The 18,008-nt window shown below is 32.6% G+C and overlaps 1 protein-coding gene, 2 long non-coding RNA genes and 1 pseudogene across 3 annotated transcripts; all 4 read left to right on the forward strand.

The window, feature by feature from the left end:
* Positions 1 to 754: 754 nt before the first annotated feature.
* On the forward strand, positions 755 to 1,276 carry LOC121174536 (uncharacterized). Its single transcript, XR_005890672.1, has 3 exons — positions 755 to 889; positions 978 to 1,145; positions 1,217 to 1,276. It is a non-coding gene; the product is annotated as an uncharacterized lncRNA (long non-coding RNA).
* Positions 1,277 to 2,668: 1,392 nt separating this feature from the next.
* LOC100790564 (WD repeat-containing protein) lies at positions 2,669 to 6,101 on the forward strand. The gene is made up of 9 exons (NM_001370643.1): positions 2,669 to 2,768; positions 3,105 to 3,207; positions 3,310 to 3,404; positions 3,873 to 3,935; positions 4,218 to 4,293; positions 4,369 to 4,477; positions 4,954 to 5,066; positions 5,145 to 5,203; positions 5,855 to 6,101. Coding segments are annotated over exons 1-9 (750 nt in total). The 5' UTR covers positions 2,669 to 2,766; the 3' UTR covers positions 5,985 to 6,101.
* A 1,107-nt stretch (positions 6,102 to 7,208) lies between these two features.
* On the forward strand, positions 7,209 to 9,509 carry LOC102663502 (uncharacterized CRM domain-containing protein At3g25440, chloroplastic-like; annotated as a pseudogene).
* A 2,951-nt stretch (positions 9,510 to 12,460) lies between these two features.
* Positions 12,461 to 12,957, forward strand: LOC102668934 (uncharacterized). The gene is made up of 3 exons (XR_413510.4): positions 12,461 to 12,593; positions 12,672 to 12,782; positions 12,863 to 12,957. It is a non-coding gene; the product is annotated as an uncharacterized lncRNA (long non-coding RNA).
* The last annotated feature ends 5,051 nt before the right edge of the window (positions 12,958 to 18,008 follow it).

The following is an 18,008-nucleotide window of genomic DNA, read 5'->3' on the forward strand; positions in this document are numbered from 1 at the left end:
CGAGTAGTTCCTCAGCAACACTAATGCAACAACAGTGGGCTGACATTATTGGAAACATAAAGGAACAAGTAAGGAATGAATATGAAGAACAACACAAGAGGAGTCTGGAGGAATTTAAGAAGGAGTTGTCCAGTCAGATCTTCATTCAATTGAGTCAGATGGGATCACAATACTCTCCCCTTATTGAGGTGGATTTACAGGCATTGGCTGCACGTCTTAGCACTAAAGGAAGTAATGTAGAAACTGCTGATGTTGACCCATCAGGCGACAAAAATGTGAGCTTAAAACCCACTATGGGGTTATACGTGCAACGACAACATACTACAGTGTTGGTGGCCTTGGGGAAAATATGTGAGGGTGGATCAGCCATTCACAATGTCACTTATGCTGATGATGTTGTGAGGGTGAGTGTTGACAGAGTTATAGAAGGTGACGCCGAAGTGCCCTTCCCGACATCAGAGATTCAATATGTCAAGCAGGCTCTTCAAACATTCATTGCATGGCCAACAAATCTTGTGAAAAAAGTGTCACATGAGGTAAATTTGGTGTTATTATATTTGATGCATGACATGTTTACATGAATATATGTTAGTTTATGAAATTATGTAAATTGTTGTTTTCATTACACAATTAGGAGTCCGATACTAGTCCAAAGAAACTTCCTTGAAACAGATGAAAAGGGGACGAATGATTTTGACCATGATCCGTTGCGTCAACTGATTAAGAGCCTATATTTCATGTACGACACACTTGTTGAGTTGAAGTGGGATGGCAGCAAATTTGGGCTTTCAAATGTTGATGCTTCATTCTTCTTGACATTCTCTGATGTAAATGAAATAGTAGCTGGATACAAATGTTTGAACATATCTATACTACAGTTATGGATGTTGTAAGTAAATTTAATATGATTCATTGATAAGTAGTATTTTGTATGCTATGCATCAGTATCAATTTTTATGTATAATTTATCAAAGCAGGTTTTTGGATGAGTGGAGCTCAACTTTGGGTCATGCTTCCGTGTATGGATTCCTTGAGCCACAATCGATACACAATGCAAAGGATCGACGTGCTGAATGTGAGCATTACTTACAAGCATGGCTCAAGGAATCGCAACGAGAGGTGTACCTAGGAGCTTACTTAAATCAGTAAGTACTATTAATTCAAATGGTTATAAATAATGTTGAAGTTCTACGTACCTAATACTTGTTTCTTGTAGGGGCCATTGGCAACTGGTAGTACTGTGTCCTGCGACCAATGTTGTTGCATGGTTTTGTTCATTACGTAAGAAGCCTGATACTCATATCAAAACTGCAATTAACAAGTAAAGTTTTGTATTGTCCCTCATATCATGTAGTGTAATATTTTGTGTCAACCATTTGTTATCTTCGTATAGATGTTGATCATGCTATTATTATAAGCAGTGCAATGAAGTCAGCAAACACAACCGCAGATGGTACAAATAATCCAGCAACTCCTAAGTGGGTTGAAGTCAAGGTTAGTGATGCAATTAATCATTATTTTCCAGTATTGATCTTCAAATGATAACCTCAATACAATTGTTAGATCGAATTATTATTTATATTGAATGTAGAGCCATGTACAAAGCGGAGGGTATGAGTGTGGCTACTACGTGATGCATTGGATGTGGAACATCGTCGGTGGGGGTTTAAAGAATGATTGGAGCATGGTATGTTCGGTTTAACATCTTCAAATTACTATTTTAGTAGTATTTTCATTCATTTTACATCTTCATTAAATACACCCTTTGTATTCTTCATATTTTGTAGTGGTTTCTTGATGGAACGACGTTAGACAACGAAACAATTACAACGATTCGCCAGAAATGGGCAGCATATTTTCTTAAAGTTCAAAGCATTCAATGTACAAAGTCTTAGTTGACATAGGAAATCTTTTGGTTATTGTGAACATTACTGAGACAAATGTCACTATATTGGCTTGTATTTATTTGGAAATATATTTATGAAACTTTGTGTTTTGTTGTCTCTACCGCTTACATTTTTGCTATACCGCTTATTCTTTTTTTTAATAAGACAGCAGACATAAAATTCACAAATTTCTAACTGCTGTACATACTTATTCTTTTATAACTGTAAAGAAGCAATGCTTCTTATTGGCAATGAGATTTCTTTGCCTCTATCAGATTTAGAGTGAATGATGGGGAGGACAACTACACAACTCTTCCAAGAATAGACCCTTCTGTGAGCCAAAGGATCCCGACACTTTATCAGATGGACAAACTAACTTCAGTGGGAAAATTGTAAATTTGTTGTCTTGTTCCTCTGTTGAAGGAACCTGAATTGAATTTAATTTTTGCAGTTGTAATTTAATTCTTGCAGGTTCATCATGCTCGGCGATTCTATGAAAATTTGGTACCAAGTTACACAGTATGTGAGGTTGAGTGCCCAGACCATTCATTTTGTAAATTCACTGATGATGGCCAATACCTTATAAGTTTCAGCAGAAATCATCACGAGTTGATTGTTTATAGGCCTAGATGGCTTTCTTTTTCATGCAAACATGAAGATTGTGATAAACATGATTTGCCATCAAGAGCAAAGAGATTTGACAGTTTTTTCACCCAATTATATTGTGTAGCACTTGCTTCTTGCAATGAACTTATATGTAAAGATTTCTTTCTTTACTGGTTTCTAGGAGACATTTTTGGGGCACACTGGTCCAATCAGTCGGTGTTGCTTCTCTGCATCTGGAAACAATATTGCCAGTGCTTCTCTGGATGGAACTATCATGTATCTTTTTGGGAGTTGATGTGAAGTATCACTTTAGTGGCAAAATAGAATAGCTTTCATGTAATTATTAGTCTCAATTACTTGGCTGTAGCATGTACTCATTTGCCACTATTTAGATCCCTTGTGTGTAGATATATTTAGAGCAAGCATCAAGTTAACATAAAATGATACACAATTAAATAAAGAAAAAAAAGAAATAAAGCTTAATGCACTCCAATACATTTTTCTTTTCAAATTCCCCTTTATATGTTTTGCATCATTAATGCTTCTTTTTAACCTTTATATGAAATCTCTCAAGCAATTTTGCCATTGTTTGCTCTGCATGTTTTAATGAAGGATATGGACATATGATACATCAACTCCAGTGTCTAGAAATGCAACCATATATTGCGGCACTGAAATTTTGTCACTTGACTGGGAATGTAAATCAGACCGCTTGGTATGTGAATTGATTTATCATGGTGATTGAGTTTATTCAGTTGTAATGATTATGAGATGACATTATGAATTAAATTATTAAGTTGTTCCTCTTGATAAAAAGCTTCTTATAGGTACATCCGATGGGTGCATTAAGGCATGGAATGTGGATGCAAAGAGAGTTGTCTGTGACCTCAACACAACCGAAGCATTTCCAAGGTATTTCCTAATTATATATTGGCCTAATATGTTGAAGGTCCCTGCAAATATAGTAGTTTTTGTTTTTAGTCCCTATAATTTTTTTATAACTTGCAATGTTCGTTGTTTTTGGTCCCTGTCGTGAACTTGCTGTTAACATGTTTTACATCTTTGCAAATATATCTGTTTTAGTTTTATGTCCCTGCAAAATATAACAATTTTTTGTTTATGGTTCCTACACAGATAGCAGTTTTTGTTTTTAGTCCCTACTTTTAGGTCCCTATAAAATATAAAGGTTTTTGTTTTTAGTCTCTACTTTTATGGCAGTGACCAAAACAAGTGATGGTGAATATTGTTGGGATAAAAAATAAAATAATTGCAAGGACTAAAAACAAAAATGGCTATATTCGCAGAAACATATTTAAACCTTGTATATTTTCCAGGTTTCTGTGTATTGCCTTTTTAACTCTCCTACTTGTGGTTTTACAGTGTATTGGACATAAAGTGCATTCCTGTGGAACCTATTTTTGTGTCTGCAGCAGCATCTGGAGGGTATTTGTTAAATTTCTAAATATTGAATTCTTTGTTGAACTAGTAATTTAATTTATTGATTTGATCCTCTGTTGTAACTTTTAATAAAATGTTAGTCTTATTATGATATGTATGTTTTGCTGTTTTGATTTCGGACATAAGGATGAACTATGGTTAAATATCATTAGTCAGGGTATCCTGCCTTTTATTATGCTTTCAATGTACATTCTTTCTGTTCTTCACTATTCACTTTTTGTTAATATTACGTTATCAAGGAATATGAGGACCTTACTTTCTTTGTAGGGCTGGTTCTAACTATATTGACAACTTGGGTTTTGCTTCACTTACTGTGTGGAACATGAAGACATGGAAAGCCATGGTATGTGCTTCTTTGTATAAAATGTTTTATGTTTATGTTGTTTTATGGCTATTTTTAATTTTGGATTTCATAAAGACAGTCCTTCCTCTTGGAGAAGATCCACCAGCAATTACTTCTCTATGCTTTAATCACAATGGAAAGATTTTGGCAGCTTCTGCCGTTGATGGAATGATTCACATGTTTGGTATCCTTAATTTTGTTCATTTGATTGTTTCCTTGGTTTGATATACTTAGTGATTAATATGTGAAGTAAAATATAATGTAATTTTGTTGCTGTTAAACATATTTCCAATATAATTTGATTTGATTGTCATATTTCCATATTTCTATTGTTATTTGATTTCTTTCTAATTTCTCTTAATTCTTTAGTTTCTAATTATTTATCAATAATATCCATCACACTTAAATCCCCACAATTTCAACAATTGGTTGCATTTATTAAGTTATATCTTCCCTTGCTGGAGTTGCCAATTTGCTGGGATTTCTTGTGCTTTCTATACTCTAGAGGTTCCTTATTATTGGACCCGGTTATTCTCTGATTATTGGGGTCGGTTATTCAGTGAAATAAAATGGTGCATTTCTTTTAAAGATAAATGTATTTAGAATGTTCTAGCAGTGGCCACATGATTTGACAATCATGTCATCCTTAACTAGTCGAAGACATGTCTGCTGGTCTACAAATCACTGGCTGGCCTGCACATGATTCTTCCATCAGTTCAATTCTGTTTGGACCAGATGAGACTAGCATTTTTAGCCTGGGCTCTGATGGGAAGGCAAGTATTATAAATTTAATGTTATTCCAACTTGTGAAATGGGTTGTACATTTATATTAATTTATTCTTTGTTGTCAGATTTTTGAGTGGAGTTTGCAAAATCAAGGTCAAATCCTGTGGTCGAGAGACTCTAGTAGGTATATTTCTAGTTTGACACCTTACACTTAGATGTACACTGTTTCTTTTTTCTTTTGTGCAGCTCAAAATAGTTTTTATTAGCCAAATGCAGGAAAATTTGATGCATGAAATAGAGGATTGTCATATCAAACTCAAGAAGTAAACAGACTTCATTATTTATGAATAAATTATAGAAATAATCTGGTTTTTTTAGGCCAGATTTTAGTACAAACTTCAACAAAGATAGGGTTTCTCCCTAACAAGGAATTTCCTCTTTCAAAATACCAGAAATTCCAATCAAACATCTTAATTGCCTTCTACAAATTAGTCACACAACCTATATATAACTATCATGCAACATGTAAATGCCTAATCCTAGATAACTTCCTAATACAGAATTATAACATCCTAATTACAATTTGGGCTTTGGGTCTAACAACTCAATAATATAAAATTGGTTTGGAAGGTTAGGATTGTCCGAGTCTTATAATGACTATATTGGCCATATTTTTTTTAGTCGATGTGGGGTCCCAATATTATAAGTGTAAATATTTTATTTAGAGTATTTGGCTTGCTTTCTAAAGCATTTTTATCCCGGTTCCTCCTATCCTTGGTTTTATACTTGTTTGAAGAAATAATTCACAGCATGACCTTTTTTTTGCCTTCCATAGGTTTTGTTACCCCCTCAATGACTCAAAATATTGCAGACATGAGATGGCATTAGATGCAAATGGGAGGAGACTCTTGGTAACATCCAGTTCATTTAGAGCACCCATATACCAGGTTGATGATTCGTGGTGAATTGTGATTAGACCATTGCCTTTAGGGATTATAATTATATAATTATCCATACATTGGTTTGACTTGTTACACCCAGTAAATTTTGGCTTTGAATATATCTGGTTATCTTGTTAGTTATCTGGAATTGTTGTGTCTGGTTGTCTTGTGTCAGGTTCATGGTCAAATATAAAATAAAAAATGCTATAGCATTGTTGTTTCCTTTAGCTTAAGCATGTGGCAGCCCTCCTTGAATTACAGTCCTAGCTTCTCTGTAGGAGACTCCTCACTATACAGAGAGCCTTGGTTGAAACCAGGGTTATCCTATCTTGTTGAAACATCTAGTGTCAAGGATTAATGCTTAAACCTTGAAGTTTATAACTAGAATGGTAATTTTCTTATAATTCCCCCCTCAGTGCTTAAACCTATTGCTGAAATTTATTTTAGTTATCAGACTGGGACAATAAGGATTGAATTCTTGATCACTAGGTCATGGAGATCTCATGCAGTCATACCATGTTAAGTACTAACTTTTAAAGTCTTACAATTTTTAAGTAGGCCCATGAGTATTTTTGATATCTTGCAATTTTGTCCAACTAGTTAAAATGGGCCATGGCTCATGTTTTGTTCTATATCTAATTAAACAAGTATATCTTGAAGACTCAAAGATCTCGACAAAAGGTTAGAAAATCTAGCTTGCCTTAATCCATTTATTATTAAGCCACTATTACAATATAATATTGGATTAATAGAAGAATTTTTTTTATTGAGTACACAAAATTACAATACTATAATTTTTTTTATGTTTCTCTATAATTTTCAAAATAATATTTTTTTTAGTTTCTTAATTAATACATGTTAACAAGACTCATTTGTAAAAAAAGAAGTAAAGTAAAATAGAGTGATATTTTATAATTACTTTTATAAAAATAAAATAAAAACTTAACTTCACAAACTGAAAACTATTTCTCTATGGAATGTTTTCTGAAACAATGATTTTCTTTTTTCCTTTTTTAATATAGAAAACGGTATTGTTATTTTGCCCAGCAAAAGTTCAATTGAATGTAGTGCAAAGCAACTAAAAAACACATTTCCATCAAAACTCTAATCTGCAGCAGCCAATATCAGCTGGAGGACTGAAGTCCAGCGGCTTGACAAGCAAACAAACAGAAGGCAAGTCTTGCTTAAGTTTGCTTTCTTCCATGACTCCGTCTTAAATGTCTGCCATTCATTTCTTGGATTGCGTCCATGACTACAATCTGTTCGAACTATTTCCTCAACCAAATCATTTTGCTCTCCTTGTGTTTAATTTCAACAAGATTTTGGACTTTTATGTTTTCTTCAGCTTTAATCAGAGGAACAAGGCGTGGGTTTTCCTGCACATTTAATAGGTTCATTTTTTCTCACTTAAATAAAGCATTTCTTTTCTGTGATTCGTATTTCTTTCAGTTTCTGTTTGTGTCTCTTCTTTTGTTCACTATTTATTACATTTATTTGTTGCATTGTCTTCCTTCTTGCTTCCCATTTGCCAAGTGAGTGGAAAGGGGAAAAGAACAAGTTTTGCTTCTTATGTTTGCTTCAATTTATTTGAGTTTGAGATATTTAGGGCTACTGTAGAATCAGCTTTATATCTTCTCAACTTCGCAATCCAAAAGTTAAAGATAGATATATAATATAGATCATATGACATAACGTAATGCATACTTAATAGAATATAAATAACCCAATGCTCACAACCTCACACATTGCTTTTAGCTGTTGATAACTTTTTATAGGGATATAGTCTTTTTATATTGTATTACGATTTAGGAGATAAATATGCATCTTATCTAACAGTAAATGAAGTTTGCGTCTCCATTATCCTCATCAAAGAAAAGTGGGAAGTCTGCTTCCTAGATGTCAACCATAGTAGCAAAACTGTCTTCTTCTGCCATGCAATTAATTTTGATTAACTTATTTTTCCATTTTTGTGATTGTTGGGAACAGTACTTGTCATAGTTCCTGCACTTGTTTTAGTGCTCCTGATTTTTTACTTTTGAATACAAATTTATGTTCTCACTATGCAGAGATAGCTTATTCCGGTTATGCTGTCTAGTTGAACATGTTCCGACCATTGCATCATGCCCTACCACAACTTCATATTTCTGGTCTTTCACTCCAGACAAGTGCATATATCAAAGAACTTATAGAACACCAAGCCATCTTTCAGGAGTTTCCTCCTTAGCTTCTCGATCAGGTTTTCTTTTAATGTAGAGATCAAATATCTTTGGAAGCCATGATATTCTGGGAAGCTGGCTCCCTGCCAGATACATAAGTAATGAATCAGTTGAGCTGAAGACTCACAATGATGTCATACGGTTCTCTCTAGGCAAGTCTGATGATATTAATAATGCAAAGAAGAGCCAGCTGAACAAAAAATTTAAAATCTCTAGAAAGGCTAAACTAAATGAGCTGAAGTGCTATCGTTTGAAGGCCAAGAAAAAGATGAATTCCCCAAATCCAGAAGTTAGAATTAGATATAAGCTTGAAAAGGTTGGATTTCATTGCGACTGTAATTTTTAGTTTAAAGTTTTGTTTCCTGTAGCTGTTGTACCTTGCTTCTTCAATGTTGTTGATAATTTACTTTTATGATTTTATGATCTATGTTTTATGACATCCTCCAGTTTTCTAGCAAGTAACAATGGTATGAGCATTGTCCTGGTATTCACTAAATTAATGTGCCTCCCCCTTTCTTTGATGTATGGGCATTGAAATAACAAGAATGTTGCTACATATGGATTTGTATTTGAAATACCTCCATGAAATTCTATTTTCTATTTGGGGAAGTTTCTGTTAAGTTATATTTTTCTTTGAGACATTACTACTTCGAATATATTTTTTTCCAGTTACCTGGCTTGTTAGTATAAAATCACAATATACATCAACTTCGATAATAGATATTTTTAACTTGGCCATTCACCTCATAAGTACAGACATGATTTAGTGCCTTAGATAGGCTGGAAAGAGGCATTGTTCCTTTCCTCCTTATTTTTTCCTCTTCTAACTTGCAGTCTTTTATTTTAACTTATAATTCTACAGGCCAAGCGAAAGGAAACTTGGTTGATTGAGAAGCTACAGAAATTTGATGTACCAAAACCCCCTCCAGAAACATATGATCCTGAAATTTTAACTGAGGAGGAGAGGCATTACATGAAGCGCACTGGTGAGAGAAAAAAAACATTATATTCTAGTTGGGAGACGAGGAGTGTTTGGTGGGGTAGTTCTTAATATGCATCTTCACTGGAAAAATCATGAAACGGTAAAGGTTATCTGCAAGCCTTGCAAACCAGGGCAAGTTCATGAATATGCTGAAGAGCTTGCTCGACTAAGCAAAGGCATTGTGATTGACATCAAGCCCAATAATACTATCATTTTTTACCGTGGAAAGAACTATGTAAAACCAGAAGTAATGTCACCTCCAAATACATTATCAAAAGCGAAGGTAATTTCCTTTGCATTTGTTATTCAATGTTCATTGACCAAATGTATTTAGTGATAAATATATTATGGTATTTTTGGTGAAATTATAGGGGAGAGACTCAGAATAATATGATATTTGTATTATGATGTGATACAAGACACTAACCCAACAGTCCTATTTATACTAACACTATAGTCCTAATATGAGAACAAAATAGCTTTCTTAAGATAAAAGATAAAATCTCTGAGAACGGGACATGGTTCCTAACAAGACAAGATATTAGGATCCCTAAAAATAAAGAAACACAATCATCCTGAAAATGAAATAAATTATCATAATTTGTTATGTAGAAGCCATTTTGAAGTTAAGTATCCCTTGTTTCTCTCCTATTGAGCAATTAGAATTGTAAAAATAATCTACTTGAGGGCTGAGTTGAACATGAGTGCATGACAGTGTGATGTATGTTGCAAACTTGCAATATATTAGAGGATTGACATAATCCAAGGATCAAAACCATTCAAATAAAAATAAAAAAAAATGCAAGTTATTATGGCAATCGTCTTTTCTTGAATCTTGATAAGCTTAAACTAGGTTGATAGGAATGATTTCCATCTTTTATAGCCTTTTTAATATAGATCTGTAGTATTTCATTATGCTCATTTCATTTATCATTCACTGCATTTGACTAAGATAGTTAGCTATAGAAGTTTGAAGACTACTTTGGATTTATGCCTCGACATATTGCTGCTAATAGTAATGTTGGGGAGCTGCTCTCTCACATGCCTCATGTACACTAGTGAATTGAAGCTATAGTTTTTTGTTTTCTATTGAGAGATTAATCCTTTTTTTATTTAGATAAACTTGTAAGCCCTGTGTTTGTCTTCTGAGAAATGAAAAGATTGGTGCTTTGATAGACTGGATAAGTTTAAAAACTGCAAAATGCTGATTCATAGTTTTTCATGGGGAATATATTATGTTGAGAAAGAATTGGGTTATATTCTTTTAGCATAAAGCTTATGGACTTACAATTTCTATCTTATTCTGAAAATTTTCCGAAATGCTGATCACCACCCAGCTTTTGTTGTTGTATATAACATGGATACAACTGAAATTGTATCATTTTATCAGGTAAATGTTTTTCATCATGTTTTATTTTCTTGGGTTTTCTGTGTTAGTAGTGTCTTGGTGTTTTCTAACTCATTTTTACATCTTATCAGAATTCACCAGACGAGCTTTATCTGTTGTTTCAGCAGTTCTGTGACCACTTCCATGCAACATCAAGGAATTCAATGTATATGAATTTCATATCTTCTCATTCAAATAATATCCACGCACTGGAACAGCTCCGGAGCATTAAAGATAAGGCAAGCAGCTCTGCACAGGTAGTGTTGTTGGTTGTATCCTTCTAATCACTTGCCTCCTCTGTCCCTCCCTTCCTAGATAAAAGAAAAAACAAAAGACAATGTACGTGATGTGCTAATGTGTTCTGTGTATAAATTTTGTTTGTAGTTTTGCAGTTTGTGAAGAATATTTTGGAATCAAGATTCATTGTACGTACACATTACTTTTGAATCAAGAATATTTTGATAGAAAAGCTTTATACTCTATGGTCACATCCCAGTGGCAAAAATATTTGCTCAGTAATATTCTAATTGATTAAAAAAAAGTTATAGGTTGTATACTTGTAATTGCATTTAATTCCAACCAAGACACGAGGACTAATCAAGTCATGGCTTGAGGAGTTATTTTTGTTACAGGATAGGGGAGGTTATTTTCAGCTATTGCATTTATATCTATTGTAATAGAAAAAAATTACAGAACTTATGGATGACATTCGTGAGAATGTCTCTGTGTTGACACTGCTTGCTGAGGTCTTGTGCTTGCTGGATATGATTGTAAATTCATTTGCTCATATGATATCAACTAAGCCTGTTGATCGATATACAAGACCAGAATTTACAGGTAAGGAAATTGATCATTTCTATAAAAAAATTGTATATCAGTAAGAAATTTCTTTATTGGTATTTTTTATTTGATAGAGAATGGGCCGTTGGCAATTGATTCTAAACAGGCTATTAATCATATTAAGAGGAAGTATGAGTTGGAGAATATGGAAATTGTGAACAAGGAAAAAGAAAAGGTTCGATATGATTTCCTGGTATTTGTAGAATGTAATTTCCATCAACATGTTTCTAATCAATTTGAACCTTTATAGGTTGACAAAGCCATTGCAGAAATTGAGGCAAAGTGTGGCCAAAAAATTGAAGAATGCAAAGAAGAACAAAGGCAGCAGTTGATGCGCATTGAAGATGAACACACGTTGCTCGTAAGCATAGAAAAAGTCTTGAATTTGAAATTATTGGCTGCTTAGAAATATTCTATCATTGCATTCTATTACATGGGATCATAAGTGTTCTGATTTGTCTTTGGTTATATTTTTAATTACTTAATGTTCTAATTAATTGAAAAAACCATTTTTTAAATAAAGTTACTTTCTGATTAGTATTTGTTAGAGATGCAATATAAAGTCATTCATGTATCGTTACCTAGCAGCTTGAGCTTTTTGGATAGTTTGTTAATGACATGGTACGAAATTCTCTATGACTATGTGGTCTAGAGTTCAATCCTTTCTACTCTTATTCTTCTAATAAAACGTTAAATTTCAGCCAAGGTAGATCATATGTGGACTTGTGCATTATCCACACTTAATGTCCAAAAGGCTCTTGCATGAGAGGCATGTTAAAGATGTAAAATAAAATCATTCATGTATCTTCACCTATGAACTTAAGCTTTTTGGATAATTTGTTCATGATAGTAATAATTAGTAACATCAAATCTGTTATTTAAATGTATCAAAATTTACATGTGAAAATTTAAATTGGTCTAAGTTCATTATAGTTTGTCTTTGACTATTATAGTCCTCTATACGTTTCTTTAAATGGGTATGTACTGAGTTGTGGGGAAGTTATCGCATCATCACTTTCCTTTTTTATGAAATTTGATTAACATTAAGTTTAAAAACTTCCAGGCACTAGGTCACTTGATTTTTCCTGCTCAATTTATAGGTTACTCAAATGAAGCAGGAGCATGACAAGAGGCAAGCAAGCCTCATAGCTGAACACAACGAACAGCTAAAGCGTACCCAACTGTAAGCTGAAAATGAATTGAGAGAGGTGCCACACACGTATGTTTGTCAAAGCCAAAATTTGTATAGAAATTTATTCACCTGTTGATATCTTAATTGTATGTAGAAAACAATGTTTATGAGGAATGATCATGAAGCTCAGATCAAAGCATTGAGGTGTGAACTTGAAGATGAGTGTCGGAAGCTGGAAGAGGAGTTGCATCTTCAAAAATCCAAAGTATGGAATACCCTGATATGATAAATTAATTTCTTGTCATAATTTTTATTATTATATTTATTCTTTGGAATATATTGCAGGAAGACAGGCAAAGGGCTTTGTTGCAGTTGCAGTTGAAAGTGATGAGTGACAAGCCCAAAGAGGACCAAGAAGTGAATTCAAAACAGGTTGACTCGTGTTTCAATCTATTTGTCTGTGTCTGTCTTCAAATGGATGCCATATTTGCTAATTTTCATGTTGGGATACCTTTGGTAGTTTGGTTTGACATATTACATTTATCATTTGGTAGGCACAGTTGGGGAAATGAGAAGACATTTCTTGTATACCTAAATGTGCTTCTTTAATATTCTTTCGACACAAGCTTGAGAATTGTGAACTTAAATACATAGAAGGGTGATGCAAATAAAGACCCACTGGTTCACATATGCATTGTCTTCATGCTAAAATTGTCACTTATGAAACAGGCATAATCTTGTTACTGAAGGCATAACTATTTACTAGCATGATATTAGATAGATTTGATTGGTACCACTTCTCATATCATAGCTGTTTCTAAATTTAAGTTGAAAAGATTTTTATTGATGATTTTTGCACATCACAAAGGGAAGGGTGAAGACAGTGCTCTGAAGGCTTCATGTCATAGCAGCAGAAATAGTGTGTGTGTGTGTGTGTGTGTGTGTCTTTAACTGATAGACATTGGTTTGGTTGTGATTTGGTATCTGTTACTTTAATCATGCTTCTTTTCAAGCTCCTTACTATCTTAAAGATGAACACTATAGAAAGTAACTACACTTACTATTTAGTGGTTTCATGAGTGTAAGGATATTCCAATTGCAATTTGTTTTTTTATTCTTATATCATGTATGCTTAAAAGTTCTACTGAAAAGATGGGTGTGTTTTTACAAGTGTAAGGATATTCCATTTCAGAGCTTCCTAATTTTGTCTGGTGATGGTGTGTTTTTACAAATGCTAAAATTAAGATAGACTCCATGCTATTACTTACTAGTAACTGTTCCCTGGAATTCTATAATTTGTTGTCTCAGACTCTCAGTCATAACCGTCATAAAAAGCAATTGCGTTTCAACGACGTTATATACAATGACGGTTTACAACCGTCGTTAAAAGCACTTAATAACCGTCGTAAAAAGCCATTTTTCTAGTTGTGAATTGAGCTAAGTTCAGACTTGTTATCTGTGAATTTATACAAAATGGATTCTACACTGAAGTTCCACAATATTATGTACAAAAGGGAGAAAGGATTCCTATCTAACTGCCAAGCTGCCTGAGAATGCCTACACAGAGCTCACACATACTCCTGCAGGTATGTTGGCTTTCTACTAACCCTCCTTGGTCTCTTATTGCTGCTATCAACTACATTGTTTCCCATTCCCTGGTCATCCTCTAACCCAGCATTGCTATCAGATTCATGTGAGGAGAACTCAATTTATCCAAAGGGGAATAAGGTGCTGTTACGTCATTCATTTGACAGGAGTTATAGAATTATTGATAATTGTTGGTTGTTGCCAAATTGAGTCATTTCCCATTTAAACTTGCCACTTGCAATATTAATAATTTTCTCACAAAATTATTTTCTTCAAAAGGGAAAGCTTTTAACATTGACATGTATCACAATTCACAAACTAAAGAATGTCACTGTACACGATATAACCTGTTGTATCTATTTTTTATATAATAAATGAATTACCATATTTGTCAATATTCTTTTTTGTTAATTATGAAAATCTTTTGATTTTCTTTTTTTCATGCTAACTCTAAAAATTAAATTTATTATTTAATTATTCTTTTTGCTTGAAAATACAATAGTTTGTAAGTAACATCAATTTGTTTGTCCAACTAACATTGGATTTTGTCCCCTTTCAACAAATTCTCAAATTTAAATTTTGTGATAAAAAAATATTATTAGAAGGAAAGAATCTCATCATAGGTGATTAAATAGATTCTTTGTTAGAGATTGATTATAAAAAAAATCGATGAATATTTCATACCAATAATATAATAAAAAAATTAATTTGTTAGTAAAATATTTTAAAACAAATCATTATTTAAGAATGTGAGTTTAATATGTTGTAATTTAAACAGAAAAAAAAAGATAATGGGATAATTTCAAATATATCTAACATATGAAATGAAATGGAATCATTATTTATTCTTCATAATTCAAAACACAACATACGAAAGACCATTCTATTCCTATTCCTGGTCTCATTCCATTCCCATTTCATGATAAAACCAATCCTTGTGATAAACATTTATGTGTGGGAATAAGAATCGAATAGATATGTGGCATAGTTAATAATTTGTCACATCTAAAGAATGTTGTTGCTACATTATTGGGTGTACAAGATAAAAGTTAAAATAAGAAATTTGGTGTCAATGAATGATTTGTATCATTGAAGTAAATTAGTCTAACACAAACTAACAACTAAAATTTATTGATAAAAAAGTGAATCAATAATATTTTTTTACGGACTATATTTTTAATGCCTTGATCAATTCTGTTCCTCGCAAGAATTTCTCAAGTCACAAAATTAAGTGCAGGTTGCGAAGTCATAATTAGACCTGGGCTGGTTCATTAATTAATTAGGGCCCAAGAATTATTATCGAAATGATTAAAGGGTTTGAGAAAATTCTATTTGTATCCCCAGCTTTATTTTTTTACATTTTCAAAATTAATTTCTAGAATATAAAATATAATTTTGAAAATTAATCTCCAAAATATAAAAACAGGAGTGCAATACAAATTACATCTGCTCGGAGCCAACTTTGAAGGTACTTAGGACAATATGACCCAGCTATCATTTTTTATTGTTATTTTGGATTAACAAAGTTTTTAGTTCTTAAATTTTTTAAAATTTGATATTTAGTCATTGAACAAAAATTTAACTCATCAAGTTCCTGGAAGCACATCTTTCTTTATCCTGATCTATTCATAGGCTGATATTCGTTCTGGAAATCATTGATGGTATGGGATCGTTGGGAGGCAAAGGAGAGTTAGATTCTTGTGTGTGCCTGAATGAAGCAATTTTTGGAAATTTTTAGTAGCCTAAAAATATTTAATATCTAATCAACATTCTGCTGAAACAATTTCTAGTTGTTTTTAACTAGCAGAAAACAAACTGACGTATATGTAATAAAATAATGTTAAAAAGTTAACAACTAATATTAATATTTTTGGGAGAAATTGATTTAGTGGTAGAGGAAGAAGGAAAAGGAGAAAGGTCGCGGGTTCAGATTGCTCTGCTAATAACACTAACAACCAGTATTTATCACTAAAAAATAATATTGAAATTAACACCACGTCATCATCATTTAATACCCCAAATAGATGAAAATGAATAAAACTTAGGACAGAAAAAAAATTGAAGAACTTTAAGCGGTTAACAAAATGTTTAAAGAACAAAATCAGAAATACTTAAAAAATTAAAGACTAAAAATAAGTGTTATATGTTTCCATAACTTTTCTTCCTTCCAACCCTTTGCAATATCCTCGTTATCCCAACATAGGTTTCAGTGTAGGTTTATTTAATCGTTATTTTTATTTCTCCTTCTTCTTTTTTTTCTTGATTATTAATCTTCATTTCTTCAACTTTTTTTTTTCTGTAGGTCTTATTCAATCTTTTTCCTTATGTATTCTTTAGAATACTTATTATGACAGTATACAATCTATATCTTTGATTTATTAGAACAGTTTGGTATTAAGATTGTGTTGTGTTATTGTTTTTTTGTTTTTTTGCTGAATATGTTGTGTTATTGTTTCTTCATTCCTTTTTCATCTTATTTTTTCACTTATTTTATTTAGATATTTATTTAGATGCAATCAATCTCAGAAAATTGTCTTCTCACATACAATTTGTTGTGTTAGTGTGTTTTCAGTATGTTATTTAAACTTCACAAATTATTATTAATCTATTATAATTTCTAAGGGTATATGTTTAACTTGCCTGTCCATAGGAAGTCAGGTTCCAGACTCAGCATCGAATATAATTTCACGGTTACTTATTAGATATACCTTTTGTGTATTTTACGATAATGAACACAGAAGTTAAATATGATTTTTATGATTTTTTCCAAGAATTATAACCGTTTTGATATATTATATTAACTAATATGCATTATTATATAAACATGTACAAGTCATTTTATTAAATTATACAATGTGCGTATCAGCGTATGGTTTTAGACTTTTAGTAGATTTAAAAGTATATTCTCGAGTGATGCACAAGACAAATTATGTGTTGGATAGTAATATTTTTTATTGTTTTAAAAATTAAATTTAAACTTGGAAACAAGAATAAGTAGCAAGAAATATTTTTTTTTATATAAAAACTATTTTGACATGAGAGCATATTTATTTTAGCTTTCCAATGGTCAAACAACCTCTAATTTATTTAGTTGTAAAAATTTGCAAAATCCCTAAATTGGTTATTGTACTGCTGCGGCCTCCTTGATCGTATTTCGGACTATCATGCTCAAACTTAGTCTCTTCGTGTTTACGTATTTGAGACTATAGGAATATGTACCTCTTCAGCCGCCTTCATCGTATTCCGAACGATTGAGCTCGGACTTAGTCTTTTCATACTTACGTACTCAAGATTACGAAACTACATATACCTTTGGCCTCCTTGATCCTATTTCGAACAGTCGGGCTCAAACATAATCTCTTTGTACTCGCACACTTGAGATTGAGAGGATGTGTATCCTTTCGGCTTCCTTGATCAGTTGACACCTTCTTGCTTAAGATCTTTAGAGTATGACTAATACCCTCAAGTAGTGTGTTCAAAATTCTCAAACCAAACTGAGTGTAAAATCGAAAATTGACCAAAAAACCAAAAATCGTAGAAAAACCGATGGTCATTAGTTTGGTTCGGGTTTTTTATTTTCCAAACCACGTGATTCAATTCTGTTTGCAGTTTGACACGAGCAAACTGAACCAAACCAAACTACATCGCGAACATCCTTAGAAACTATTGGTGTGATTAGTGTTTTGTTGTTGGATTTCAACTTTCTAAGTTTCCATGGTTGGAAGTAGGTATTATGAATGTTGTTGTATTGTTTTTTAAGTTCAGTCGTTGGAACATGGAAGCAAGTATTATGTATTATTTTTACTTTTAAGTTGAATGGTTATTATTCAAGTATTATAAACGTGAAAACAGTTATTGTTTTACTTTAAGTTTAGTTGTTGGAACTTTTGTTGTCCATTTATAT

This window comes from Glycine max, chromosome 3 (assembly GCF_000004515.6).
Source record: "Glycine max cultivar Williams 82 chromosome 3, Glycine_max_v4.0, whole genome shotgun sequence".
In the NCBI taxonomy this organism is placed as follows: Eukaryota; Viridiplantae; Streptophyta; class Magnoliopsida; order Fabales; family Fabaceae; genus Glycine; species Glycine max.